The sequence below is a fragment of the Papio anubis genome, chromosome 7 (assembly GCF_008728515.1).
Source record: "Papio anubis isolate 15944 chromosome 7, Panubis1.0, whole genome shotgun sequence".
Classification (NCBI taxonomy): domain Eukaryota; kingdom Metazoa; phylum Chordata; class Mammalia; order Primates; family Cercopithecidae; genus Papio; species Papio anubis.
Genome location: NC_044982.1, coordinates 56087470 through 56115157, shown reverse-complemented (window position 1 = coordinate 56115157; position 27688 = coordinate 56087470). Strand labels below are relative to the sequence as shown.

At 41.5% G+C, this 27688-nt stretch overlaps 3 protein-coding genes across 12 annotated transcripts in view; 1 reads left to right on the top strand and 2 right to left on the bottom strand.

Annotated features, from left to right (window-relative positions):
• The window catches only part of L2HGDH (L-2-hydroxyglutarate dehydrogenase), a 72878-nt gene extending 70059 nt beyond the window's left edge, over window positions 1-2819 (bottom strand). Inside the window, exon 1 of the mRNA XM_003901774.3 lies at window positions 2605-2819. Within this exon, the coding sequence (XP_003901823.1) occupies window positions 2605-2744 (140 nt within the window). The 5' untranslated portion in view covers window positions 2745-2819. The remainder of the gene's footprint in view (window positions 1-2604) is intronic.
• A 29-nt stretch (window positions 2820-2848) lies between these two features.
• DMAC2L (distal membrane arm assembly complex 2 like) lies at window positions 2849-27517 on the top strand. 8 transcript variants are annotated; one of them, XM_017961154.3, is made up of 6 exons: window positions 3798-4278; window positions 5169-5204; window positions 11999-12110; window positions 13359-13567; window positions 14818-14989; window positions 26838-27517. In XM_017961154.3, exons 3-6 carry the CDS (start codon window positions 12004-12006, stop codon window positions 26953-26955), a joined length of 606 nt encoding a protein of 201 aa, XP_017816643.1. In that variant the 5' UTR covers window positions 3798-4278; window positions 5169-5204; window positions 11999-12003; the 3' UTR covers window positions 26956-27517. The 8 variants fall into 8 exon arrangements, with proteins under 8 accessions (XP_021796886.1, XP_031523987.1, XP_021796887.1 ...); XM_021941194.1 differs by lacking the exons at window positions 3798-4278; window positions 11999-12110; window positions 26838-27517 and adding exons at window positions 2849-2970; window positions 16173-16331; XM_031668127.1 differs by lacking the exons at window positions 3798-4278; window positions 5169-5204 and adding an exon at window positions 2890-2970 and having other exon boundaries at window positions 26838-27516.
• CDKL1 (cyclin dependent kinase like 1) overlaps window positions 20190-27688 on the bottom strand; it is a 61178-nt gene continuing 53679 nt past the window's right edge. For 2 of the 3 annotated variants that reach the window (XM_003901775.5, XM_021941192.2), the window contains exons 8-10: window positions 25136-25192; window positions 22865-23035; window positions 20190-20784 (exon numbers count right to left, since the gene is read on the bottom strand). In XM_003901775.5, coding sequence (XP_003901824.2) covers window positions 20677-20784; window positions 22865-23035; window positions 25136-25192 — 336 coding nt within the window. In that variant the 3' untranslated portion in view covers window positions 20190-20676. The remainder of the gene's footprint in view (window positions 20785-22864; window positions 23036-25135; window positions 25193-27688) is intronic. The other variant, XM_021941193.2, reaches the window with a different exon arrangement.

Genomic DNA, 27688 nt, shown 5'->3' with positions numbered 1-27688 from the left:
ACTCCATCTCTACCCAAAATACAAAATTAGCCGGGCGTGGTGGCACATGCCTGTAATCCCAGCTACTCAGGAGGCTGAGGCAGGAGAATCACTTCAACCTAGGAGACAGAGGTTGCAAAGAGGCGTGATCATGCCATTGCACTCTAGCCTGGGTGACAGAGCGAGACTCTGTGTAAAAAAAAAAAAAAAAAAAAAAAAAAAATTAGATTCACAGTTGCCAAGAGTTAGGAATAATGGAGAGGAAGGTATGAATATAAAGAGAGAGGTAACACAACAGATAACCTTGTGGCAACAGAATATGTTTATATCACCTTTTTTTTTTTTTTTTTTTTTTTTTTTTAAGAGAGTCTTGCTCTGTTGTCCACGCTTCATTGCAGTGGTGTAACCATAGGTCACCACACCTTCAACCTCCTGGGCTCAGGTGATCCTCCTGCCTCAGCTCCACAAGGACTACAGGAGCAAGCCACCACACCTGGCTAATTATTTTGTGTAGAGCAGGGGTTTTGCTGTCTCCCTTTGTTGCCCAGGCTAGTCTCCAACTCAGGCTCAACCGATCCTCCCAACTCGGCCTCCTAAAGTGCTGGGATTATAGGCCTGAGCCACCATGCCTGGCCACATTTTCATATCTTAATTGAGGTGGTAGTTACACAAATTAATACATATGATTAAACTGCATAGAACTACACACACACACACACACACGAATACATGTAAAACTGATGAAAGCTGAACAATGTCCATGGATTTTGCCAATATCAATTTCCTGGTTTTGATATTGTACTACAGTTATATAAGACGTTTTCATTAGGGTAAATGGGGTGAAGGGTACATGGGATCTCTTTGTACTGTTTATTTAATTTTATTTTTTATTTTGTAGAGATGGGATCTCATATTTTGCCCAGGTTGGTCTCAAACTCCTGGGCTCAAGTGATCCTCCTGCCTCAGCCTCCCAAAGCACTGGGATTACAGGCCTGAGTCACCATGCTTGGCCTGTACTATTTTTGCAACTTCCAATGAATCTATAATTATTTCAAAATAAAAGTATAGGTCAGGCACAGTGGCTTACACCTGTACTGTCAGCCCTTTGGGGGGCCGAAGAGGGAGGTTCACTTGAGGTCAGGGGTTCAAGACCAGCTTGGGCGACGTCTCTACAAAAAATAGGAAAATAATTAGCTGCCTGTGGTCCCAGCTTCTGGAGGGCAGGAAGAGTTGGGGAGGGGGGCTGAGGCGGGAGGATCACTTGAGCCCAAGAGGGTGGAGGCTGCGTTATGATTGTGCCACTGCAAACCAGCCTTGGCAACAGAGTGAGACCCTGACTCCAAAAATTGTTTTAAAAAACATTTTAAGTATAAACAAAACTTTCACTAGCCCTACTTTTCTTTCCTTAAGAAAAGCTTCCCAAAAGAACTGTCTACATGCCCCACAAAAAATCACAATCACTATTACTGGTCTCCCACTCTACTCCCCTCATCCACCAACACGCAGCAGCCAGTCAACTTTTACAACATCAACATTTAATCTCTAGTCTCTTCTTTCTTTCTTTCTTTTTTTGCGGGACAGAGTCTCGCTCTGTTGCCCAGGCTAGAATGCAATGGCGCGATCTCGACTCACTGCAACCTCCGCCTCCCACGTTCGAGCGATTCTCCTGCCTAAGGTTCCCGAGTAACTGGGATTACAGGGGCCCACCAACACGCCAGGCTAATTTTTTAAATATTTTTAGTAGAGACGGGGTTTTGCCATGTTGGTTAGGCTGGTCTCCAACTTCTGACCTCAGGCGATCCGCCCGCCTCGGCCTCCCAAAGTGTAGCCTCTTCTTAAAACCCTTTTAAATAGTTTCCCGTGGCTCTTAGAATAAAAGTTAACGTGTGGTTAAAATAAAATAAAAACCTTGCTGTGATGTAGTCCTTCTCCCGGGTCATTCTACACCATCTGTCTTCCACTAAGCTTCAGTCACACTCATATGGCCCACCTTCTAGTCCTCAAAATAGCCAAAACCTCTCCAAGCCTTACAGCCTTCACACAAACTGTTTCTTCTACAGAGGGCAGAGACAGACAGTGGTTTCGAAAGTCACGTCCAAACTATAAATCACAGGACACTGAATTCTGCGGGCTTTGATTAGCATAAGAGCTGCTTCCGATGGGGGAAACTCTATGCGGGGTGTGCCAGGAACTGATTTAAGACTATTCAGATCTTCCAAGCAACGCCAAAGACGCCAGCTAATAAACAGCATATTCGATTGCTTACACTGTGTGCTAGGTCCTTTTATCCTTCAAACGACCACCTACAGGAGAGGCTAAGGTCCCATTCACAACTGAGCTCTTAAGGAGGTTAAGTAGCCCAGAGTTCAACAGCAAGTGAACGGGTTGGTCAAAGCCAGAGCTACTCTTGACCTCTACTCTATACACTGCCTTTCCTCCAGCCCGTAAATACAACGAATGAACCTGCAGGTTGGTAGCTCCTGGGATCCGAGGTTGGAGTGCCACAAGACCCCAACCTGCTCTCACCCCCGGACAGGGAAATAGGAACAGGGGCACAGGTCCACCACCAGGTGCCTCTGCGAGAGGCAGCAGTGCAGGCGGCGGGGAGGACCAGCGGTCACTCACCTGGTGCTGGCGCTGCGGCCACCTCCACACAGCGGTCGGGGCCTCCCAGACGCCGACCCGCACGCCCCAAGGAAGCCCCCGGCGAAACCCCCGCGGGCCCGTCCGCAGGCACCAACCAAATAACGCAGCGCCGGCACCATCCCCCACGCTCCCCTGCCTCAGCGTTCAGACGCCGCCACTTGACCCTCCGCGGCCGGAGACCGGCGTCCTCTAGCCCCGCCCCTCAGGCGGGGGCCAATGAAGTGCGCGCCTTCGCCCCATGTGGGAGAGGCTGCGGTGGCCAATGGGCGCGCGCGGCGGAGGGCGAAGGGCAGGCCAGTGCGCCGCAGACGCGCGGACGCGGGCTCCCTCACTCCTTCCAACTCTGTGAGTAGAGGAGCTAGGCCCCTAACCGGGCGGTACTAGGCTGGTCGTTGTGTTCCGCCCTCGCCCTTCGCCAACGCTGGGCTGACCGAAAACCTGGCCCTTTAGGTCGCGCATCTTCGACCTTCACCGCTATGCGGATATGGGGCCGCGGGAGAAACTTTGAGGGCGGGATTACGGTGAAAATGCTTGTTTGGGTGGGCCCAGCGGCTTCTTTCTCCCGGCTGGGCTTCGGCCCCGCCCCCGCCTCGCCCCGCCCCCGCTCCCGCTCGGCCCTGCACGCGGCCTGCGGGAAGGAGAGGGCCCGGGCACCCACCGTCTCCGTCCCGGCCCCAGGCGAGTCGAGCGTCCACTGGAAGGGCGCTCCCTGTCCGTCCCTAGTCCTCGGTCCTCACGGAGGCTCTTTGTCACAGCGAAGACTGACAGCCCGTAGTCTTCTGGACTTCTTTTATGGGGCTCCTGGCGGTGCTATTCATTCAGTCATTGATTCGTCTTGAAAATATCGAGCGCCTGCTCTGTACTGGACCCGGCATTGGGTACCGGATAAACCAGACAGCTCGGTCTTTGCCACCATTTATCAGTCTGTGCCCTTTTCTCGAGTACTGAACCGAAATACAGTTTTAAATGTGCTGTGCGGGCTCTGAGCAGCGACTCACTTGTACAGGTCACTTCACCTGATTCCCATTCTGTAAAAATGAGGGCAGTGGGCTGCGTAATGTCTAAAGGACCTTCTAACTCCTTAAAATTATATGATTCGCTATCACCGTGCTAACACGGGTGTTACTAACGCCCATTCTGTATGCTTGATGGCAGTTTTTAATTTTTAGGGTTAGCACAGCTGAACATAACAAATAGAATGACACAAATTTATTACCAGAAGGACTTCGTGTGCCTCTTAGAATCTTGGTTCCAGTCTTTGGTCAGGTGGCTCCAGGAAATCACTTCACCTCTTTGCGTCCGACCCTCCTCTGTGAACTAGGAATGATAGCAGTGTCTCCCTAATCTTAGGGCCGTTGAGCAGATTACACGAGATAAGGTGTTTAGCACAGCGAAGCATTTGCTACGTGATGGCATTTATTATGGTTAAAGGGTTTTACTACCAGAACAGTGGTACATAGTTTGCTTTATTTGTTAAAACAATGTAGAATATTGCCTGCTTGTTCCATCACAGATGAAAAAAAGAGATGGTTATTCAACTTTGTGAGGTAATTGTGGATTCCCATGCAACTGTAAAAATAGAGATTCTGTGTACCCTGTACCCAGTCTTCCTAGTGGTAGCATCTTGCAAAACTAGTACAATATCACAGCCAGGTAATTGAAATTCACACAATCCATTGATCTCATTCAGATTCCTCATTTTGTATTAGTGTTCTCTGTGTATATTTAGTTATATATTGTTATCAGGTGTGTAGATTCTTGTATCCACCACTACAGTCAAGGTACAGCCCAGGTCTATCATCACAAGGGTCCCTCCAGTTGCCCTTTTATAACCACAACTTCCCTTTGCAGCCCCACCCAATCTACTCTCTGTTTCCAAAATTTTGTTATATCAAGAACGTTACATAAATGTAATTATTGTAATTATACAGTATGTAACTTTTGGAGATTGACTCTTTCATTCAGCATAATCCCTTGAGATACATCCAAACTGTTACTTGTATCAGTAGTTCCTTTTTATTACTGAGTGGCATTCCATAATGTAGATGTACTACAGTATTAATATGGTTTGGCTGTGTCCCCACCCAAATCTCATCTTGTCTTCTTGAATTGTAACTCACAATTCCCATGTGTTGTGGGAGGAACCGGGTGGGAGGTGATTGAATTATGGAGGTGGGTTCTTCCTATGCTGTTCTCCAGATAGTGAATGAGCCTCACAAGACCTGATAATTTTAAAAAGTTTCCCTGCACAAGTTCTTTCTTTGCCTGCTGCCATCCATGTAAAATGTGACTTGCTCCTCCTTGCCTTCCACCATGATTGTGAGGCCTCCCCAGCCATGTGGAACTGTAAGTCCATTAAACCTCTTTTTCTTCTCAGTCTTGGGTATGTCTTTATCAGCAGTATGAAAATGGACTAATACAGGTATATTCAACTGTTCACTCATTGAAGGACATTTGAGTTATTTCTAGTGTTTAGCTGTGAATCAAGCAGCTATGAACACAAGTGTACAGACTTTTGTGTGAACCTGTTTTTGTTTCTCTAGGATAAGTGCGCAAGAGTGCAATTGCTGGGTCATATGGTAAGTGCATGTTTATTTTTATTTTTTGAGTCAGGGTCATGCTCTGTTGCCCAGGCTGGAGTGCAGTGGCACAATCTCAATTCACTGTGGCCTCTGCCTCCTGGTCTCAAGCAATTCTGCCTCAGCCTCCTGAGTAGCTGGGACTATAGGCACATGCCACCACGCCCCGCAAACTTTTATATTTTTAGCAGAGATGCGGTTTCACCATGTTGGCCAGGCTGGTCTTGAACTCCTGACCTCTAGTGATCCACCCGCCTCAGCCTCCCAAAGTGTTGGGATTACAGGTGTGAGCCAACACATCCAGCTTATTGTGTCATTCTTTTTTATTTGCTTATTTATTTTTTTGAGACAGAGTCTTGCTGTGTCACTCAGGCTGGAGTGCAGTGGCTCGATCTCTGCTCACTTTAAGTTCTGCCTCCCGGGTTCACGCCATTCTCCTGCCTCAGCCTCCCGAGTAGCTGGGACTACAGGCACCCGCCATCACGCCCAGCTAATTTTTTGTATTTTTAGTAGAGACAGAGTTTCACTGTATTAGCCACGGCACCCGGCCTATTATGTCATTCTTATTCCTTTGCGTCCTCACAGCTTAGCTCCCACTTTTGAGTGAGAACATACGATGTTTGGTTTTCCATTCCTGGGTTACTTCACTTAGAATAGTAAACTCCAGGCCAGGCGCGGTGGGTCACGCCTATAATCCCAGCACTTTGGGCAGCCAAGGCAGGCGGATCACGAGGTCAGGAGATTGAGACCATCTTGGTCAACATGGTGAAACCCCATCTCTACTAAAATACAAAAAATTAACCAGGCGTGGTGGCATGTGCCTGTAATCCCAGCTACTTGGGAGGCTGAGGCAGGAGAATCACTTGAACCCGGGAGGCGGAGGTTGCAGTGAGCTGAGATTGCGCCACTGCACTTCAGCCTCGTGATAGAGCGCAAGACTATGTCTCACAAAAAAAAAAAAAAAAAAAAAGAATAATCCTATTCAGGTTGCTGTGAATGCCATTAATTCATTCCTTTTTATGGCTAAGTAGTATTCCATCATATATATATATACCACAGCTTCTTTATCCGCTCATTGATTGATGGGCATTTGGGTTGGTTCCACATTTTTGCAATTGCAGATTGTGCTGCTATAAATGTGTGTGCAAGTATCTTTTTTTATATAATGACTTCCTTTCCTCTGGATAGCCACCTAGTAGTGGAATTGCTGGATCAAATGGTAGTTCTAATTTTAGTTATTTAAGGAATCTCCGCAATGTTTTCCATAGTGGTTGTACTAGTTTACGTTCCCATCAGCAGTGTAGAAGTGTTCCCTTTTCACCATATGTACGCTAACATCTATTTCTTTAAATTTTTTGATTATGGCCATTCTTATAGGAGTAAGGTGATATATCACATTGTGGTTTTGATTTGCATTTTCCTGATCATTAGTGATGTTGAGCATTTTTTCATATGTTTGTTGGCCATTCATATATCTTCTTTTGAGACCTGTCTTCATGTCCTTAGCCCACTTTTTGATGGGATTGTTTGGTTTTTTCTTGCTAATTTGTTTGAGTTCATTGTAGATTCTAGATGTTAGTCTTCTGTCAGATGTATAGATTGTGAAGATTTTCTCCCACTCTGAGTTGTCTGTTTACTCTGCTGACTGTTCCTTTTGCCATGCAAAAGCTCTTTAGTTTAATTAAGTCCCAACTACTTATCTTTGTTTTTATTGCATTTGCTTTTGGGTTCTTGGTCATGAAACCCTTGCCTAAGCCAATGTCAAGAAGGGTTTTTCTGATGTTATCTTCTAGAACTTTTATAGTTTCATGTCTTAGATTTAAGTCCTTGATTCATCTTGAGTTGATTTTTGTATAAGGTGAGAGATAAGGATCCAGTTTCATTCTCCTACATGTGGCTTGCCAATTATCCCAGTACCATGTGTTGAATAGGGTGTCCTTTCCCCACTTTATGTTTTTGTTTGTTTGGTTGAAGGTAAGTTGGCTATAAGTATTTGGTTTTCTTTCTGGGTTCTCTATTCTGTTCCATTGGTGTATGTGCCTATTTTTATACCAGTACCATGCTGTTTTGGTGACTACGGCCTTATGGTATAGTTTGAAATCAGGTAATGTCATGCCTCCAGATTTATCTTTTTGCTTAGTCTTGCTTTGGCTATGTGGGCTGTTTTTTGGTTCCATATGAATTTTAGGATTTTTTTTTCTAGTTCTCTGAAGAATGATGGTATTTTTATGGGGATTGTATTGATGGGAAGACCAATGTCCAGAATCTGCAGTGAACTCGAAGCAATTTGTAGATTGCTTTTGGCAGTATGATCATTTTCACAATATTAACTCTACCCATCCATGAGCATGGGATGTGTTTCCATTTCTTTGTGTCGTCTGTGATTTCTTTCAGCAGTGTTTTGTAGTTTTCCTTTTAGAGGTCTTTCACCTCCTTGGTTAGGCATATTCCTAAGCATTTATTTATTTATTTTTGCAGCTATTATAAAAGGGGTTGAGTTTCTTGATTTGATTCTCAGCTTGGTCACTGTTGGTATATAGGAAAGGTACTAGTTTTGTACATTAATTTTGTATCCTGAAACTTTGCTGAATTCATTTATTGGTTCTAGGAGCTTTCTGGAGGAGTCTTTAGGGTTTTCTGGGTATCATTAGCAGACAGCAACAGTTTGACTTCCTCTTTACCGATTTGGATGCCTTTTCTTTCTTCTCTTGTCTGATTGCTCTGTCTAGGACTTCCAGTATTATGTTGAATAGAAGTGATGAGAATGAGGCTGGGTGTGGTGGCTCACACCTGTAATCCCAGCACTTTGGAAGGCCAAGGGGAGTGGATCACCTTGGGTCAGGAGTTCAAGACCAGCCTGGCCAACATGGTGAAACCCCATCTCTACTAAAAATACAAAAAATTAGCCGGATGTGGTGGTGGGTGTCTGTAATCCCAGCTACTTGGAAGGCTGAGGCACGACAATCACTTGAAGCCAGGAGGCAGAGGTTGCAGTCAGCTGAGGTCGTGCCATTGCACTCCAGTCTGGGCAACAAGAGTGAAACACCATCTCAAAAAAACAAAAAGAAAGGGGGGTGGTGAGAGTCGGCATCTTTATCTTGTTCCAGTTCTTGAAGGGAGTGCTTTAAACTTTCCGTGTTCATATTATGTTGGCTGTGGGTTTGTCATATATGGCTTTTATTACTTTGGCATACCCTTGTATGCCAATTTTGCTGAGGATTTTAATCACAAAGGGATGCTGGATTTTGTGAAATGCTTTTTCTGCATCTATTGAGATGATCATGTGATTTTTGTTTTTAATTGTGTTTATGTGGTGTATAACGTTTATTGACTTGTGTATGTTAAGCCATTTGCGCATCCCTGGTACGAAACCCACTTAATCATGGTGGATTATCTATGGCAGCAGTAATTTAGTAGTGGTTATTTTCTAATTTGCATTTAACTGGGTACTTTTAATTTATTAGAGCTAGATTCACTAACTTACCACTAGAGGTCTCCTCTTTCCCTTTAGAAAGTGTTCCCAAAGGCAACTGCTTGGACTCAAGTAGGAATAATTTGCAAAATCATTAGCAAAGTTGCAGTTGAGAATGTGAAAACCTACCAATTTTTGTTAACTCTATTGCCAAATATAAATTTAATTTTTATGTTTAAAACATTTTAAATCTAGTATCTTGTGTGTTTAGAGATTACAGCTGAAGTAAATTTGGCCTTTCGTTTAAGCTAAATTATAAGATGGGTCAAAATGAATCAAGCAAAGTAGTCAGTTTTCAAAGATCACTCTAATTCACCTGCTTAATAACAGTTTAACTGGTTTTACCTTTCTCCATGGAAACATGTCAACCATTTAAGACTATTAATAAACAAATATTTATTAAACTTTTGCATTATGCTGAGAAAAATTGAAATGAATGAGATGCCATCCTTGCTCTTTCTTTTACTTTGCATACTCTGTTTTCGTTCTAACTGGATTTTTTTTTTTTTTTTTTTTGCATATTCTGCTTCTGCTTTTAGACTAACTGAAAACTCATAATCATCAAGACCCATTTCAAAAGACACCTCTGGTGTGAAGCCTTCTTCTCACTCCCTTCTCTAGGTTCTCATGGCATTTGTTCACACCTCTACTAGCCAACCACGTTGGGTGTTATTTATCTCTTTATGTCATCTGTCTGTATTAAATTATACATTCTATGAGGTCAGGAACCTTGTCTTTCTGTGTGTCTCTTTCTCCTTTGTTCTTATTTTTGTTTGTTTTGTCTTACCGTTGTTGCCTTTGCACTAAGTATAGCAGACATTCAGTAAACATTTTTTGAGTGAATGAATGAATGAATGAATGGACATGGCATTTGAGTAAGGTCTTGAAATTGAGTGAGATTTCCACAGATTGATGGTGATGGGGGAGGGAGGCTTAAGAGAAAACAGCCTGAGTAGAAACTGGGAAAGCCCTTATTTGTAAATAAGATTGACAACTAATAGAGTTATTTGAGGTGGGCACAGACAGAGAGAGCTTTAACAAAAAGCCGGAAAGGGTTGAGAACATGATAAGAGGTAGTGGAGCAGAGGTTTGCAGTAATGAAGACGGCTATGGTGGAAAAGAGATGAAAAGGGTAGTTGGTTCTGTCTTCAGTTCACATCTCTCACTGTTCCACAGCCTCAGCATCCTCAATCACTTCCTCAGCTCTAAGGTGTTTCCCACTCAGGCATCTTTCTAGCCCTCTTCTTTCTCTTGAATTCTAGAACCTTGTAATGATTGAGGAAAGGACCCTGGGCTGGTAGAGAACTGGGTTCAAGTTTCAACACTACCACCAATTAGTCATGAAACATTGAGCAAGTCCCTTTAAACACAGCATTTATTAATACCCCACCTTGTTCAAGAAAGGATTTAGGGTGTCAGGAAGTTACTTAACATCAGGGCTTCAGTTTCCTCACCTCTAAATGAGAGATTTCATCCAGGTGATCTAAATTCCTTATAGCGCTAACATTTTGTGACCTCTGATTCCAATGATTTTTCGTCATCTGCACTTAGAAATCCTGCTAACACTTAATATGTAGATTATGAAAAACTAGAAGAAAAAAATCTGAACCTATAACCCTGTCCTCCTGATGTGATTTCTTTTAATGGCATCACCATCCTACTACTAGTGACTCAGGGCCAAAACCTGGTGTCATTTTCAACTCCTGCAGCCCATGCCCCTACATCTCTCTTAACTAAGTCATACGGAACCAACTCTGTAATGTCATTCCCATCCTTCCCCAACTAGGCCCTTTCCTATGGCCTCATGTGATTGAAGCCCTTGCTGGCTGGCTGTCCCATTCTGTTGACCCTTCATCTTGATGCTGCTGTCTGAGTAAATTTCTTGAAGCACAACTGTAACAATGCCAATGCTTTGTTCTATTTATTTATTTATTTATTTATTTATTTATTTATTTATTTTTGAGACGGAGTCTCGCTCTGTTGCCCAAACTGGAGTGCGGTGTGGTGCAGTCTCAGCTCACTGCAACCTCCACCTCCCGGGTTCAAGCGATTCTCCTGCCTCAACCTCCGAGTAGCTGGGACTACAGGTGCATGCCACCGTGCCCGGCTAATTTTTTTTTTTTTTTGGATTTTAGTAGACACAGGGTTTCACCATGTTAGCCAGGATGGTCTCGATATCCTGGCCTCGTGATCAGCCTGCCTCAGCCTCCCAAAGGCCAGTGCTTTGTTCAAAAACCTTGGTGACTCTCCGCTGCCTACAGAATACAGTCCAAATTCCCTGGCTGAGCATGCAAAACCCTTCATGACCTGACTGCAAGTTGCCTGCCTCTTCTCATGACTCACATGTGCTAGTGAAACTGAAAATAACATGCCTTAAATGTTCCTGCTTCAGCTAATCTGGCATAATTTTTCCTGGCACCTTTGTTTGTTGAAATCCTTTCTGTCCTTATTTTAACTATTTTCAGGCATTTATCAAGTTCTGTCACTCTTAACTACTTGGTAACATGTCTTAGCCCACTCCATCCTGCATTACACTGTCAGATGCTCAAGCAAACACCATGTTTCATTTATCTTTGTCTCCCCATCCCCCCACTCCCTGCCGCACCCAGTCCCCTGCACACACCTAGCACACTACTAAGGAAACTTGAATTAAGGTAAATCAAATCGAAACCTACTCCAGGAATCATGTTCTTAAATTATGGTTATAGATTTTGACAGCTGGAAATTATCTAAGCAAATCATCTCATTTTACAAATGAGAAAACCAGAGGTCAGAGAGGTGAAGTTATTTGCCCAGTCTTTCCCAGCTGCCCTTAGTTTTTTTGTTTACACTGCTCTGGTAACAGCACTTGCAGCCTTGTCATAGGTAGATCTATTTTCATATCTCCTCTTCTTTCCTGGATGCAAGCATCTCAACCTCGACACGTTGCTCTTTCGGTGATTTTAGTGTGTCATTTTGATACTGGAAATATAGATGGGGAGTAGAGCCAGCTTCAGCAAATTCATAGCTACAGCGCCTGAATGGACACTAGATGGCAGTACGACAGACAGACTCCAATTGAGGTTTCAACAGTGGAACTTAATGTTCAAGCCGGAAGGAACCTTAGACACCATCCAGTCCAACCCCTCATTTTTTTTGCAGCAAACAAATAAAAAAAACCCAAGAACAAGAAACAGGAGTGACTTGCACAATAATTGTTGAGTGGCAAGTGAGTCATCAGCTTTATCAGTACAAGAGCATTGACTCTGAGGTTGTGAAGTAAGTTGCTATATGTATGGGACTCTGATGATGATCTAATGTAAGTACTATTTTGTGTGTCTAGATCAAATGATGCTCTTTGGAAAAGTTTCCCAGCAGTTGTGTGGCATAAAGAAACTCCCATGGTCATGTGATTCCAGATACTTCTGGGGGTGGTTGAATGCAGTGTTTAATAAGTAAGTGACTCTAAATAAAGTGAAGAAATGTGGAGATGGTTATGGCAAAATAAGTTCCCAGTAGCTCGTTTGGCTATTTCTCGTATTTCAAATATTATTTTAACAATTTGTGCAGTGTGATCCTAATTTTGTTTACAAACAAAACCCACACAAACATGGAAAAAACACCAGAAAAATGGATTACGAAATATTAACTGTGGCTGTTTGGGTTGCAGGATTTCAGTGATTTTTCTTACTTATCTGTCCTTTTGATACATTTCAAGTTTTCTAAAATAAACATTTATTTTATAATCAGAAAAACATTATAATTTTAAAATATTTTGTTTTTATGGCTTTTTAAAGGAATGTAGTTAACCTTTTGAATTCTATCAAAGTAACTCAGGTTTTCACAAAATTAGTGGGTGGCACACTTAGAAATAACATTTTGAGCAAGGCACGGTGGCTCACGCCTGTAATCCCAGCACTTTGGAAGGCCGAGGCAGGCGGATCACGAGGTCAGGAGATCGAGACCATCCTGGCTAACACCGTGAAACCCTGTATCCACTAAAAATACAAAAAGTTAGCCGGGTGTGGTGGTGGGCACCTGTAGTCCCAGCTACTCGGGAGCCTGAGGCAGGAGAGTGACGTGAACCCGGGAGGTGGAGCTTGCAGTGAGCCGAGAGTGCACCACTGCACTCCAGCCTGGGTAAGAGTATGAGAGTCCATCTAAAAAAAAAAGAGAAAAAAATAGCATTTTGAAGCTGATGAAACTAACCTCCTTCTGATTACTTAATACAGCATTATGATCCCTAGCTTGTGAAAAAAGCATATGTAGAAGTTAATAAATATCACTTAATGAGATTAATTTGAATACAGATTCAGAATTATTTTATCTTTAATCTTTTGTTATTAATACAAATTCTAACCAAGTATAGTCATTCGTAGAATAGTTACTAAATATCTCTGGTATCAAGCACTCTACTATATGTGAATCAATGAAAAGTTGTGTCTGATAAATTCATATAAAAATAATACGCATTGACAGTGTTCACTTGGAAACAAAAACTAAACTAAAAAAGCAGATAGACTACAGGTTTTTTTTTTGTTTTTGGTTTTGGTTTTTGCATGGATCTCACTAATACATTTATCTTCCTCCTCAGTCACTTGAAATTAAAATTTGTTGCGTTCTGTATTATTTATGTCAGTTAATATAGTTAACAAGCTAGTTATTATTGTAAAAGCAAACTGTTTTTTTTCACTTGCCAACAGGGTGGATTATGATCGCATCAGGGATGTTGGCCCTGACAGGGCAGCATCCGAGTGGTTGCTGCGCTGTGGGGCCATGGTGCGCTACCATGGCCAGGAGAGGTGGCAGATGGATTACAACCACCTTCCAACAGGCCCTCTGGACAAATACAAGATTCAGGCGATCGACGCCACCAACTCTTGTATCATGAGCATTGGATTTGATCACATGGGTAACTACCCTATCATTTTGCTAATAGGAAATGCAGATGATTTTGCAGTGACCATTTTGTTGCAGTTGACTCACAATTATAGTCATAGGTATGTCCTTTTTGCCCATTTCAGTACAGTCAAGTTTATTTCTTCCTGGGTTTGATATTTATTTTCAAATTAAATTGAGGTTACAGACACCTTCCTCTCCTTCCTCCTCTCACTAAGCTTGTTTCTATATGTCTCTAGTCTTTGGTTTATTGACTTAAAATTCAGGGCCTTGTTTGTCAAACTATCTTTGTCAAACTTCTGTCATTGAGAAGCCCTCAGTAATGCAGGAATAATTATATCCACACAGCTTCTGCTTACATGGGCATTTTCTTTCTTTCTTTCTTTCTTTTTTTTTTTTTTTTTTTTTGAGATAGAGTCTTGCTCTGTCGGCCAGGCTGGAGTGCAGTGGCACTATCTCGGCTCACTGCAAGCTCCGCCTCCCAGGTTCATGCCATTCTCCCACCTAAGCCTCCTGAGTAGCTGGGACTACAGGCGCCCGCCACCATGCCCGGCTAATTTTGTTTTTGTATTTTTAGAAGAGAATGGGGTTTCACCATGTTAGCCAGGATGGTCTCCATCTCTTGACCTCATGATCCGCCCGCCTTGGCCTCCCAAAGTACTGGGACTACAGGCGTGAGCCACTGCACCTGGCCTCTTTTTTTTTTTTTTTTTTTGAGACAGAGTCTCACTCTGTCACCAAGGCTAGTCGCCAAGGCTAGAGTGCAGTGGCGCAATCTTGGCTCACTGCAACCTCTACCTCCTGGGTTCAGGTGATTTTCCTTCCTCAGCCTCCCAAGTAGCTGAGACTACAGGTGTGCACTACCACGCCAGGCTGATTTTTCTATTTTTAGTAGAGATGGGGTTTTGCCGTGTTGGCCAGGCTGGTCTTGAATTCGTGACCTCAGGTGATTCACCCGCCTCAGACTCCCAAAGTGCTGGGATTACAGGTATGAGCCACCGGGCCTGGCCCTATATGGGCATTTCTTTCCTCCAGTGTGTGGGCATCTGACTGTAGAATGGCCCCGTCCATCAGCACAAGCTCTGTAGTGAATTCCTTATATGGTTAATAGGGTGAGCAATCATTCCAGTTTTCATGGGATTAAGAGGTTTCCCAGGACACAGGACTTTCAATCCTAAAACCAAGTCAGTCCTGGGCAAACCAGGGGACAGTTTGTTATCTTAGTGGTAAAGCAGATTCTTAATCTGTACTTTTTCTCCCCAGTGGGCCTACAGCATGTTGAAAAAATAAGGCTGTGCAAGTGTCATTATATCGAGGATGACTGTTTGCTGAGACTTGGTCAACTTGAAAATTTACAAAAAAGCATATTGGAAATGGAAATAATATCCTGTGGGAATATCACAGACAAAGGCATCATTGCTTTGCGTCATTTAAGGTAGATGATCAAAGCCAAAGTGGAAACTTGATAATGCTGTTAAGGTGAATAGGTAGAATTTAACTGACTGTGAGGGCTGGTGTCTATTTTTAGTTCTGAAAAAGATAATTTTAAAAAATGACTTCACTTCCATCTGTAATACTTTAAAAGAGCTAAAATGATCAATCTTAATACATTAATGTTTTATTGAATTTTTTATAGGATATGTTTTTAAAAATTAAATCTACATTAAGCACCTAGCACGATGCCTGTCACAGTAAGCCCTCAGTAAGCTTCAACGATTATGCTTTCTCTCCTTTTTTTTTTAAAGCAATTTCCCCTATGTTTTTGATATTTTCAGGATATTTGGTATATACCTATTAGCATTTTACCCTGTAATTATGTTGGTTGAGGGGAAAAAACCTTGAAGTATTCACCTTTCTGTGTTTAGAGCCTAGAACACTGCCTGACACTATAATCATCATCAAAAGCACGCATTCACTGGTTAGGAAAGCTTTTCTACATCCTCTTGTGCCACCAACCAGACCCATGCCATGGCCTGGAGCAACTCACCTAATTCCAAATGCAAAAACAGATAATACTAGCAAGGAATGTTTAACTCTAAAATTGTAAAGTTCTGAGTCTTATCAGCGTGATGAAAAAAGAATAGAAGTTTGTTTAATCGAATCTCTGTGTTAGAGATCCCAACATTCAAATTACAAATCTAATTAGTGTAGTTCTGCTTTAATATAAAATGGATCTACCAGTAACCTCAGTATCACAGGAAGTTTGAGAAATTTTAAACATTAGGACCACAAGTAGTAGATTGTCCATCTCTTACATTACTTGAGGCTTCAGAGCTTCATCTTTTAGTAGAAACTCGAGTATCTTTAAGAATTTTCCCAGTTTTTGCCCTTTTGGGGTTGAGATTCACATTTCATGTTTCACATGCAAAGGATATCTACATCATTATAAATATATATTTTATTTAGAATGATTCAGCTAGAAATATTGACATAACCTAAGGTCTGTGTTACTTCCTGGCATGAATTTCATCTCTAAGGCTACTGCTCTAAAAGTCATTTTGAAAGCATAGGGTGATATAGATTAATTTTCTATGTAATTTTCTTTCTTTAAGCCAGTAAATTGAGTTTATTTTTAATGCTCTTGGCTAAATTGAAGTGACTTTTTTCTTTATTTGCAGAAACCTCAGATATTTGTTGTTAAGTGATCTTCCCGGAGTAAGAGAAAAAGAAAATCTTATCCAGGTCTTTGAGACAGCACTGCCCTCTCTGGAACTAAAATTACAATTGAAGTAAAATAATGTGTCTTATTTCAGTATAAAGGATCATTTGAAACTGTTGATTCTAAACATCAACTAATATTATATAGTCATCAGTAGAATTATAAGGATGCCATATCATGACATTTTAGAAGTGGAGAGTGCATCATATTTAGAAAATGAATATGCAGACGTGACTCACTAATGTTACTAAGTTGGAAGTGAGAATTTATGTACATTAATTCATTTTAAGAAAAGTGCAGCCGGGCGCGGTGGCTCATGCCCATAATCCCAGCACTTTGAGAGGCCAAAGTGGGCAGATCACCTGAGGTCAGGAGTTCGAGACCAACCACGGCCAACATGGTGAAACCCCGTCTCTACTAAAAATACAAAATTAGCTGGGTGTGGTGGTCCACGCTTGTAATCCCAGCTACTCTGGAGGCTGAGGCAGGATAACTACTTGACTTGGGAGGTGGAGGTTGCAGTGACCCGCAATTGCGCCACTGCACTCCATCCTGGGCGACAGAGCGAGACCCTGTCTCAAAAAAAAAAAAAAAGAAAAAAGAAAAAGAAAAATGCAAACTAGGTAACATTTTAATTCTAATATATTCATTTAATATGTAAATCTATAGATATCTCTTGATGTAGATATTTATTTAGAATCCTTTAAAGTTATTTGTACAACAGATGTTTTTATTAGTAATTTACATTAAATTTAACTTTAAAGTTAGTGAAGCATACTACCATAAATGCACAATTATGAAAAATTAGAAGCTAAATTACAGATTCATTGATGGCGTCAATTATGCATAGTGGTCAATGGTTGTTGAAGCATGCATTTCATATTGCTTCCCAGGATTTGCATGCATTTCCCATGATCCTGCATTCTTGTGTTCTTGATAGCATACAGACTTTCTCAGAATCAACAGTTGCTGCTTAATTTGTCTATTTTGTAAGCTTAGGCTACTATTTTATTAAAACTGGACAGATACTTGGCTGAATACAAATAGTTTTGCAGATTGCAATATAATAAAGGAAACAATAATAAAAACCAGTAGGCTATGCTTAGGTTTTTCTTAAAACTTAAAACTGCTTTAGGCTGGGTGCCGTGGCTCATGCCTGTAATCCCAGTGCTTTGGGAGGCTCAGGTGGGAGGATCACTTGAGACCAGGAGTTTGAGACCAATTTGGGCAACACAGAGAGACCCCATCTCTATAAAAAATTTTAAAAATTAGCCAGGCGTGGTGGTGTACACCTGTAATCTCAGATACTTGGGAGGTTGAGGTGGTAGGATCGCTTGAGCTCAGGAGTTTGAGGCTGCAGTAAGCTATGATCACGGCCACTGAACACCAGCGTGGTAGCCTGGGTGAAAGACAGAGACCCTGTCTCTTAAAAAAAAAAAAAAAAAAAAAAAAAGGCTGGCCTGTAATCCCAGCACTTTTGAAGGCCAAGACAGGCAGATCATTTGAGTCCAGGAGTTCAGGACGAGCCTGGGCAACGTGGCAAAACCCTGTCTCTACCAAAAAATTAAAAAATAAATAGCCGGGTATAGTGGCACATTCCTGTAGTCTCAACTACTCAGGAGTCTGAGGTAGGAGGATCATTTGAGCCTGGGAAGTGAAGGCTGCAGTGAGCCATGTTGGCACCACTGCACTCCAGCACTCCAGCCTGGGCAACAGATTAAAACCCTATCTCAAAAAAAAAAAAAAAAAAAGTCAAAAATAGATAAAACAGGTCTTTATTGTTACCTGTGTGAAATGGCCCTGATTCTATTACTGTTATATGCCAGTTTGTTTATAGATTTCTGTGTGTTTGATTTGAACTTTTTTTTTTTTTTTGAGACAGACTCTCACTCTATTGCCCAGGCTGGAGTGCAGTGGTGTGATCTCGGCTCACTGCAACCTCTGCCTCCCAGGTTCAAGCAGTTATCTGCCTTAGCCTCCCAGGTAGCTGGGATTACAGGCACCCGCCACCACGCCCAGCTAATTTTTGTATTTTTAGTAGAGACAGGGTTTCACCATCTTGGCCAGACTGGTCTTGAACTCCTAACCTCAGGATCCACCCGCCTCAGCCTCTCAAAGTGCTGGGATTATAAGCGTGAGCCACCGTGTCCAGCCTGGTTTGAACATTATTGAGCTGTTGAATATAAACTTGAAAATAATTTTCAAATAAACACTTTCTATGATACAGTTTTCAGGTAGAAAAATGAATTTTCGTTGTGTTTAAAAACCAGCGTATACAAATAGCACATAGTATAAATGGTAATTGCCGCTGTCATTTTAAAAATCAGAAAATAGTAAATAAAAGGATGTGGAAGAGTGTCATGTGATACAGTGGAGATTTCATGCTGAATAAAAGGATTATAAATATGGTTAAATTGAACATAAGCATAAATGTAATGGAACTCATTAGAGAAAAATAAGCCTTTTTTCTCAGGTTTGTTTCATTACTGTATGGTGAGACAACTGATTCACCACGATTTAGTCTAGAACTACTTTTCTATTCTGAATGGTTTTTGGTAAAACTATTTGCTGAATTATTAGGCAGTTATAGTAATCTGCCTCCATCAAGTGCATTTTCTTGGGTTAAGGAAAAAAGAAATTTTAACTATTCATGGAAGCTGGATGTTCTTCCTTGTCATTTGAATCAAGGCTGTCTAACAGGAATTGAATAATTCAGGGACTAGCATTTAACCCATATCAGGTCTAGGCAAGAAATGACATACATTAGGAAGCCTTAGGATATCATTAAACTGCCTAGAGTCAAAATTATTGAACACACACCAGACCTCAGTGGATTACTTAAGTAAATGGGGTCAGATGTCATCGTGAAGAAAATTAACAGGAAGAAAATGAGAGTACAGAAGAATTGTTTTGAAAATAGAGTGAAATTCAACTTTGAAGACCATGGCTGAGAAGTGCTAGGAATAGTGGCAGCACATCAACCAGAAATGGTGTTGAGCTGTAAGAAACAGACATCAGGCTTCATATTGCCCTTGTGTCGGGGGAACAAGGATGAAAAAGCTTTTTGATTAAGAGCAGTAGACCAAATCAAAGCTAATTATGTCATTTTGGCCAGGCGCAGTGGCTCATGCCTGTAATGCCAGCACTTTGGAAGGCCGAGGCACTCAGATCATGTGAGCCCAGGAGTTCAAGACCAGCCTGGGGAACATGGCAAAACCCTGCCTCTACCAAAAAATACAAAAAAAATTAGCCAGGTATAGTGGCACATGCCTGTAGTCCCAGCTACTTGGGAGGCTGAGGTGGGAGGATCGACATATATATGTCATCATTTTAAGTCTCACTGTGCAAGGCTATGAGTCCTCAATAATACTTTGGACTACTTAGTGTAATACATTAGTTGTTAAAATAGCATATATATATATATACACACACACACACACATATATACACATACACATACATAAACATACAAAACATACAAACAGTGCAAAAAGATGTTTCAGGGAAAACATCAGTTTACAACATAATGTCTTTCATGGCTCAAGGAAAAGCTCACAAGCAATTTCTTCTGAGACCCAGATCACTTACAGGTTTGCCTATAGATGTACCAGGTCAAAGGCTGTGCCAGAGAGAATGATGTACTAATTATTTTCAGGCTGACAGGTTCAGTTCCTGCAAAGCCTGTAGATCTTGCTCTACCCTTTGACTGCCTTAATCAGCTGCCAGGCTTCATGCCATGGTTTGCAAGGGGAATTGGGTGAATAAATGTAGACAGATTACAGTAAATTCATCTTGCCTGCAAAAGTGACTAAGGTGCATCCTTTACTGATAAAGTAAGGATGAAATGTATAAACATATAATTAAATATATAAATTACCAAGTCTTTGTGATAATTCGTATGCTTTTAAATATTTCGAACCTGTTACCCTCAAAATGTTTTAAAATATAAAAATCAAGAAATAGAGCAAGCAGGAAATGGGATTTTAAACATTTTGATTTCAAGAAGTAGAACTTTCCTTAAATATGATGCTGAAACAATCTGAGAGGCAGGAGATAGGACTCAAGGCAACAGATCCGAGGAAATATATATGGGCATTTTGTAGTCCATTTTTCTTGTGTGGCATGTGGTACAACTGAAGCATAAATCTTTTTGGTATCATCTAATTTTGCCAGAGGTATGGGACAGTTCATACTCAGTCCATAAGCTCGGCTGCTTACATGAACTGAAATACAAGTGCAACTCCAAACAGGTTTTTTCTTTCTTTTCTGGACACCATCATCAAGCATGGAAGACTGGATCTGGAATTTCCCTTCATATCTTGCCAATTGGCCTCCCAGTTTCTTGCTTATGTTTTCTCCTGGTGTGTTTTCAACATTGTAATTGTTTTCGATCAATTGTATAAGTTTTATTTTCTGCAAAGTATCTATTGATTCCTTTTTAAAAATCATGTCTCCTAGCTCCTTTAAATGTCTGGAAAACGGTAGTTAAGTTTCTTGGTATTACAGTAGTACTTCTTATTGTCCAAAGCTGGAAGGATGCTGCTGCCAGTTAGCTGGGGTAGGTACTGCAACTGAAAATGCAAAACACAGAATTAGGTTCAAAACTGTGCCATGCATTTTTTGTTTTCATTATTTAGAATATATCACAAAAGAGGTAATTAAGCTTTTTAGTATAGAAACACTTTTTTGGCACAGAATCCAGGACTTGAGAGAGGATTAAATGTTTCAATTTGGTCTTTGCTTTTCCTTTTAAATGTTTATTTTATATTAAAAAGGAAAACGTGCACATTAAAGAAGATTTAAAGAATATGAAAAGGGGAGAATCTACATGTTAACATTATTGGGAAAAAAACAGATTTACAGGAGTTGAGAGCTTGCTGAGATCTTAGGGATCATTTAAGCCAATGCCTTGTCTTATGGCAGAGAAAACTGATAACCAGAGCACCTAGGCAATTTGCCTACTTACTCTCTTTCCTTAGTTAAAAAGGCAAATCAAGCATGGCACAGTGCACACTTGTAGTTCCAGCTACGAGGGAGGCTGAGGTGGGAGGATCCCTTGAGCCCAGGAGACCAGCCTGAGCAACATAACAAGACCCCCATCTCTAAAGAAAAAAGACAAAACTGCTTCCTGAAAATGTTTGAATTTATTGTCAATGTCAAATGAAAGTCAGAACACACCTGTATTTTTTGTATTGCACTATATGTCCTTAGGTATCCCTAAAAAGGAACTTTTTAGTACTTTTACTTTTTAGAAAAAATTTTTTCAGGCATTCTCCTCAGAAAAGGACTTTTTAGTACTTTTAAATCAGTTGATTCTTTCAGGATTTAAAAGCAGTACACCAGGCCAGGTGTGGTGGCTCATGCCTGTAATCCCAGCACTTTGGAAGGCCAAGGCGGATGGATCACCTGAGGTCAGGAGTCGAGACCAGCGTGCCAACATGGCAAAACCCCGTCTCTACTAAAAATATAGAAATTAGTTGGGCATACTGGCGCGTGCCTGTAATCCCAGATACTGGGGAGGCTGAGGCAGGAGAAACGCTTGAACCCGGGAGGCAGAGGTTGCGGTGAGCCAAGATCACACCACTGCGCTCTAGCCTGGGCGACAGAGTGAGACTCGGTCTCAAAAAAAAAAAAGCAATACACTAAATAGTGGAGTTTCCCTATTTTTTCAAGTAGAAATATTGCCATCAAAACCTTTTGCTCTTGAATACAAAGTAATGCTGAGATAAGGAATAGTTCGGGGGTGGGGGTGGAGGAGTCTGTTTCTGGCCTATTTTGCCACCTGGATCATACATGATGGAGAATAAAATTAAAACATTATTAATTTTGTAACTGTGATCTACATTAGGGCCCTGGAGTTCATGTTGTACTTGTTCCTCATGGGCTCTTCACCCTTTTCCCTCCTCCCAGCCTCACACACAACACCCTGGTACCATTCAGCATGCTGGGCAGTGGAAGCTGCAAAGGGAAAGACAAAGGCAAGATAATGTATAGCTTAAGGAGTACCTAGGTAGATCCAGAGGTTACCCAGGATCAGTTGTGGTTCCAACTACAGTTCATTCTAAATTATTACAGCTTTTGGCTTATCACAAGATGCTTAATATAAGGCTATTTTATACCAATCAGGATTCTTCACAGACTCCCAGTGTGCAGTTTGGATGCTGGTCTCTGGTTAAATGTTTTCAGCTGATATCACCAAAAGCATTCATCACTGTATTTGCCTTAGCCAACTATGACAAAGGATCAGGGAGGAAAATGCTCCTTTTTTGGACAAACCTGGAGTGTTCGTTAATACTGAAGGTGTACATGATGACACAGAACTGCCTGGGAAAATCTGATTTCATTTTCCAAAGCACAAGAAGTGTGTTCAGCTGGACTCATACTCATGTATCTTGTTGAGACCTGTGCTCATGCAGGCCGGAAACCCTGGTCCCTATGTGACAGCAGGACAAGAGCACCTTTAGGATTCAGGGAGAGGGGACTTCAGGAGACAGATATCCCTGGGGCCCTGGCTGATAGACCCTGTGACCTGTCTCCTAGTGCTGGAATGAGGATGCTGGAGCTGAAAGCCACAACTGCCATCCTCAAGTCTAGGTGGAGTCATACCACTGTGTACCGGGTGGCAGGTAGGAGATCATTTGAAATTACAACCTTGGATGTTTCTGTAAAGCAGTGGTGCTTTCGGCTCTTTCTTAGGGTCTTTCTTGTTGGTTTGTCATGTTCTTTTGCCACATCCTCTATTTCTCTGATGTTTTCAAAATATGGGTGATGCAACAGCTGTTCACATGTCAGTCTCTCAGTAGGGTCCATGTGGAGACAGCCCTAAAAGAACAGAAAATTCCTTCTTCTTTAAAATTGTATGAACTTATTAATGTCATTTTTTTTCTTCTTTGAAAGATGAAACTCTTCAGTTGCAATAATAAGGGGGGAAAGCCAGAAAAACACACCAGTCATGATTTTAGTTCCTTCCAGTCATTCCTAAATGGGCACTCACATATTAAATAAACAATTTCTAGAAGTAGTAATGAAAAATCATTTTCTCCACCTTCTTCTGTTCTTGAGGCAATTGATACTCTGCCCTGGGAGAGTAAGATTTAGAGTTTACCTCCGTGGCCAAATGGGGTAATCCATTTAGCTAGTTTGGTCCCCTGCATGTACTTTGTAAAAACTAGTGTTTTTATGTTAAAAATGATATTTACACATGATAACAAATACAATTCATACAGCAAAGTCTCCACCACTCTAGGTGTTCCATTCACCCTTCTAAAATCAGCTACTCTTTTTTTTTTTTTTGGTGTATCCCTCCAGAAATAGTTTATGCATTATAAGTGTATATGAGCATGTATATAAGGAGAAGCATAATGTACATGCCTTTATATTACATCATTGTTAACTATTTTTGTTGCCACTGAGTAGGCCATGGAGCTCATTCTTGGAGAGATTAAATTTCACAACTACATACTCCAAAGAATTGACTCAATTTTTGTTGGTTATGTCAGAGGTGTTGAAACCAGAGCAACTCCATCTTGAATAGGGGCTGGGTAAAATAAGGCTGAGACCTACTGGGCTGCATTCCCAGGAGGTTTGGCATTCTTACAGGATGAGATAGCAGGTCGGCACAAAATACAGGTCACAATGACCCTGATGATAAAACAGGATGCAATAAAGAAGCCGGCCAAAACCAAGATGGCGATGAAAGTGATGTCTGGTTGTCCTCACTGCTCATTATACACTAATTATAATGTGTTAGCATGCTAAAAGACACTTTCACCAGCACCATGACAGTCTACAAATACCATAACAATGCCCAGAAGTTACCCTAAATAGTCTAAAAAGGGGAGGAACCCTCAGTTCCAGAAAATCCCTGCCCCTCTCCTGGAAAACTCATGAATAATCCACCTCTTGTTTAGCATATAATCAAGAAATAACTAAGTATACTCAGTTGAGCAGGACATAGCACTCTGCCTATAGAGTAGCCATTCTTTTATTCCTTTACTTTGTTAATAAATTGCTTCCACTTTGCTATGTGGACACGCCCTGAATTCTTTCTTGTGCGAGGTCCAAGAACCCTCTCTTGGGGTCTGGATTGGGACCCTTTCAGGTAACAGTTATCATTTATATTAACTCATTATTTAATACATTAGTAAATAAATAATTTTTAAATCATGTGGGACATTGACTGTAACTTGCAAACAGTTGATACCATAACTCATTTTACATAAAAGCTATATTTCTAAATATATATATATATATATATATATCAAGTTTTTAAATGTACTTCAAATGTACCAGGGAGTTAGCTATTTAAAAGGATCCTACAGCTAAGCATTTTCTGAAGAAAAGGTTCCCTTTGTAAAACTATCACCACCCCTCTGAAATTTCTGTTTTGTGTAAATTTAGACTTCAAATATAATGTTAGGTTTAAAGTGAAAAATACTTGCAAATGTTTTCACTTAATAGAATGTGATCCATTTTAAAAGTTGAAAATATACTTTTCCAAGGATAATTTTTTTGGTTTTTTTTTTTGAGACAGAGTGTTGCTCTGTTGCCCAGGCTGGAGTGCAGTTGTGCAGTCTCGACTCACTGCAACCTCTGCTTCCCCGGGCTCAAGCGATTCTCCTGCCTCAGCTCCCGAGTAGCTGACATTACAGGCGAGTGCCACCATGCCCAACTAATTTTTTTTATTTTTGGTAGAGACGGGGTTTCACCATGTTGACCAGGCTGGTTTTGAACTCCTGACCTCAAATGATTCGCCTGCCTCAGCCTCCCAGAGTGCTAGGATTACAGGTGTGAGCCACCGCACAGCCAGGAGAATTCTAAAAGGAACACTTTTCATTGCATGGATTGACATAAATAATTCAGATTCCCCAATTGATGACAACTGCTGTGTGCTTCCTGGTCTGTTGGAAGCCACGATTTTACCTTTAGGAGCCCCAGAGCAGGGTAAGAGATGTTTGGGAATTTCAATTCAAGTGGTTCCTGTTGAAAAGAAAAGAGATTTTTAATTTACAGCATGTATTCAAATTAAGGTTACCTCAAATTAAATCTTTCGATAGAAACATTTTCCTGGCACCTTCCTCACCTCCTCCACCCTTTGCCCACCCCACCTCCTGCCTAAACAATCTCCCTTTGCCTTTTTCACAAGCTTTCTCTCCCCATCTCCAAAATGCTTTTTCAAATTTGCTTCCTAACCACTCCCTTCACTTAGCAAATTATAAATAAAAATACTAATGAAAAACAAAAAACTTTCTGAGCAGCTTTTTTCTTTTTTTTTTTTTTTTTTTTTGGCCTCAATTTATATAACTTGCCTTTCCTGAGAATAATTTTTGGCATTTATAGTGGCGTTTATAAAAAGGCAGCCAGCTGGGTACAGTGGCTCATGCCTATAATCCACTCAGGGAGGCCAAGTCTGATGGCTTGAGCCCAGGAATTTGAGACCGGCCTGGGCAACATGAAACCCTGTCTCTATAAAAAAAAAAAAAAAATGTACCAACAAACTAGCCAGGGGTGGTGGTGTGCTCCTGTAGTCCCAGCTACTTGAGAGGCTGAGGTGGGAGGATGGCGTGAGTTTGGGAGATTGAGGCTGCAGTAAGCCATAAATGTGCCACAGCACTCCAGCATGGGCGACAGAGCAAGACCCTGCCTTAAAAAAAAAAAAAAAAAAAAAAACGCAGCTCTAATTATATAAAGGGAGCTGTAAAATAGATGTTTTTCCCCTACCCAGGTGAACAGATGCTTCTTGATTTTCTGGTATAAACACCGTCGTCTCCCACTAGAGCCTGCTGCTCCCCTTATCAGCCTACTGTTTAAAGAGTCTCCTGTGGGGCATTCATCAATCTCCTTTTGGCCATGTAAGGCTATTTTGCTCCAGTCATGTGCTGGAGACAATCAGTAATAACACTATAAATGGGAGGAATGCCGAATGTCAGGCAGACAAACAGGCCAGTTAAAGAGAGGTACCGCTGACAAAGGCTAATTGAGCAGAGAGGCTGAGAAAATAAGAGCCAGCCAAGCTGAGCAAAATAAATGACTGCAGTGCATTGTGTGTATAAAAGTGGCAGTGTGTGAGCTGCCGGCTGGAGTGACTGGCCAGGCTCATCTAATCAAACACAGTCCTGGTGCCGTGGCCAGCCTTCACAGTACAGTATTATTTTGGACAAGGAACCAGCTCCCAATAACCAATTTTGGATTGTACACATTGATAAGAGTAGGAGAGAAGAGCCTCTGTTTTAGAGTTCCCTATGTTCAACAGGAGAAAAAAAAAAATTCTAAAGTAGATTTGTATTAGCCCTTGACAGTATTCCCTGTTGCACCCCCATACTCCCACTCATGCCCCATAGCTTAAATTCTCTTGTTCTTTCTGTCGGTTGAATCTGAGCATCACTGGGGATTGACGTGCCATTGCTATATCATCGAGCTCTGCTGTCCCAGCAACAATGTCTGGATGAGGCTGACTGGTTGCCTGTGATACGCTGGAGCCCATCCTGCCGGCTGAGCTAGTTTCCCAGCCCCAGAAGCAGGCAGGCCTCCCTCTGTCAGGGTTACTGACAGGCAGAGGGACTGGGGCACAGATGTTCAACCAGTGCAGCCCCCGCACTACTTCTTCCTGTGTTTCTGTCAACAGGAAATCTGCAGGACAATCTCTGGGAAACCATGGGAAGCTTTCTACATTTATGAAACCTGGGTTACTTCTGAGGCTTCACCAACAGACAAGAGAACAGGAAATCACTAAGGATATTTAGTACAGAACTGGGAATGTCCAGACCACAAGGAAGCCAGATGGGTCACCTCCCATATGTCAGGTGTCATTCCTGCCCCTCCGTCCCAGCAAGACCCACTTTGAATGCTAGTGCTGCAGGAGGAAGAGGCAATGGAGATGCAGAAACCTGCACTGTGGGACAAGCCAAGAGGTTAGGGAACAAATAAAACACAAGTGGTAGAGGCAGAATTTACATCTGGAAACTGAAGGGTTTAGTGAGCAACTGGAGAGTTAGTTTCATTTTTAAGATACCTTCCTCAGACAGTAGAAACTCAAGATTTCACAAACCTTAATTATGCTCTGAAATGTTTTTGATTGCAATACAGACTCGTTAGAAGACATTCAAAAATATAAAAAATCATAAAGTTACCCCAAAATCCCACCCAAAAGAGATACCTGCTGTTAGTATTTTGATATATATCCTTGCAGCCATTTATTTCACAAATGTCAAAAAAGAGCTTGTGATTTCCCAGATGATGTCATATTATTGTGTATTTATATATGTAAATAAATATATATATATATGCATTGTGTACATATTACATATTTATTAAAACTTGGTCAAATTACACATACTGTTTTTTTTTGTTTGTTTTGTTTTTGTTTTTGTTTTGAGACAGAATCTGGCCCTGTTGCCCAGGCTGGAGTACAGTGACATGATCTCGGCTCACTGCAACCTCCACTTCCCAAGGTCAAGCCATCTTCCCACCTCAGCC

Coding starts and splice junctions, on each gene's coding strand:
- DMAC2L (XM_021941194.1), top strand. CDS start 2,864: ATGTGGGAGAGGCTGCGGTGGCCAATGGGCGCGCGCGGCGGAGGGCGA. Junction 5,205..13,358: donor TGCAATTGCTGGGTCATATG/GTAAGTGCATGT, acceptor ACTTGCCAACAG/GGTGGATTATGATCGCATCA. Junction 13,568..14,817: donor CATTGGATTTGATCACATGG/GTAACTACCCTA, acceptor TTTTCTCCCCAG/TGGGCCTACAGCATGTTGAA.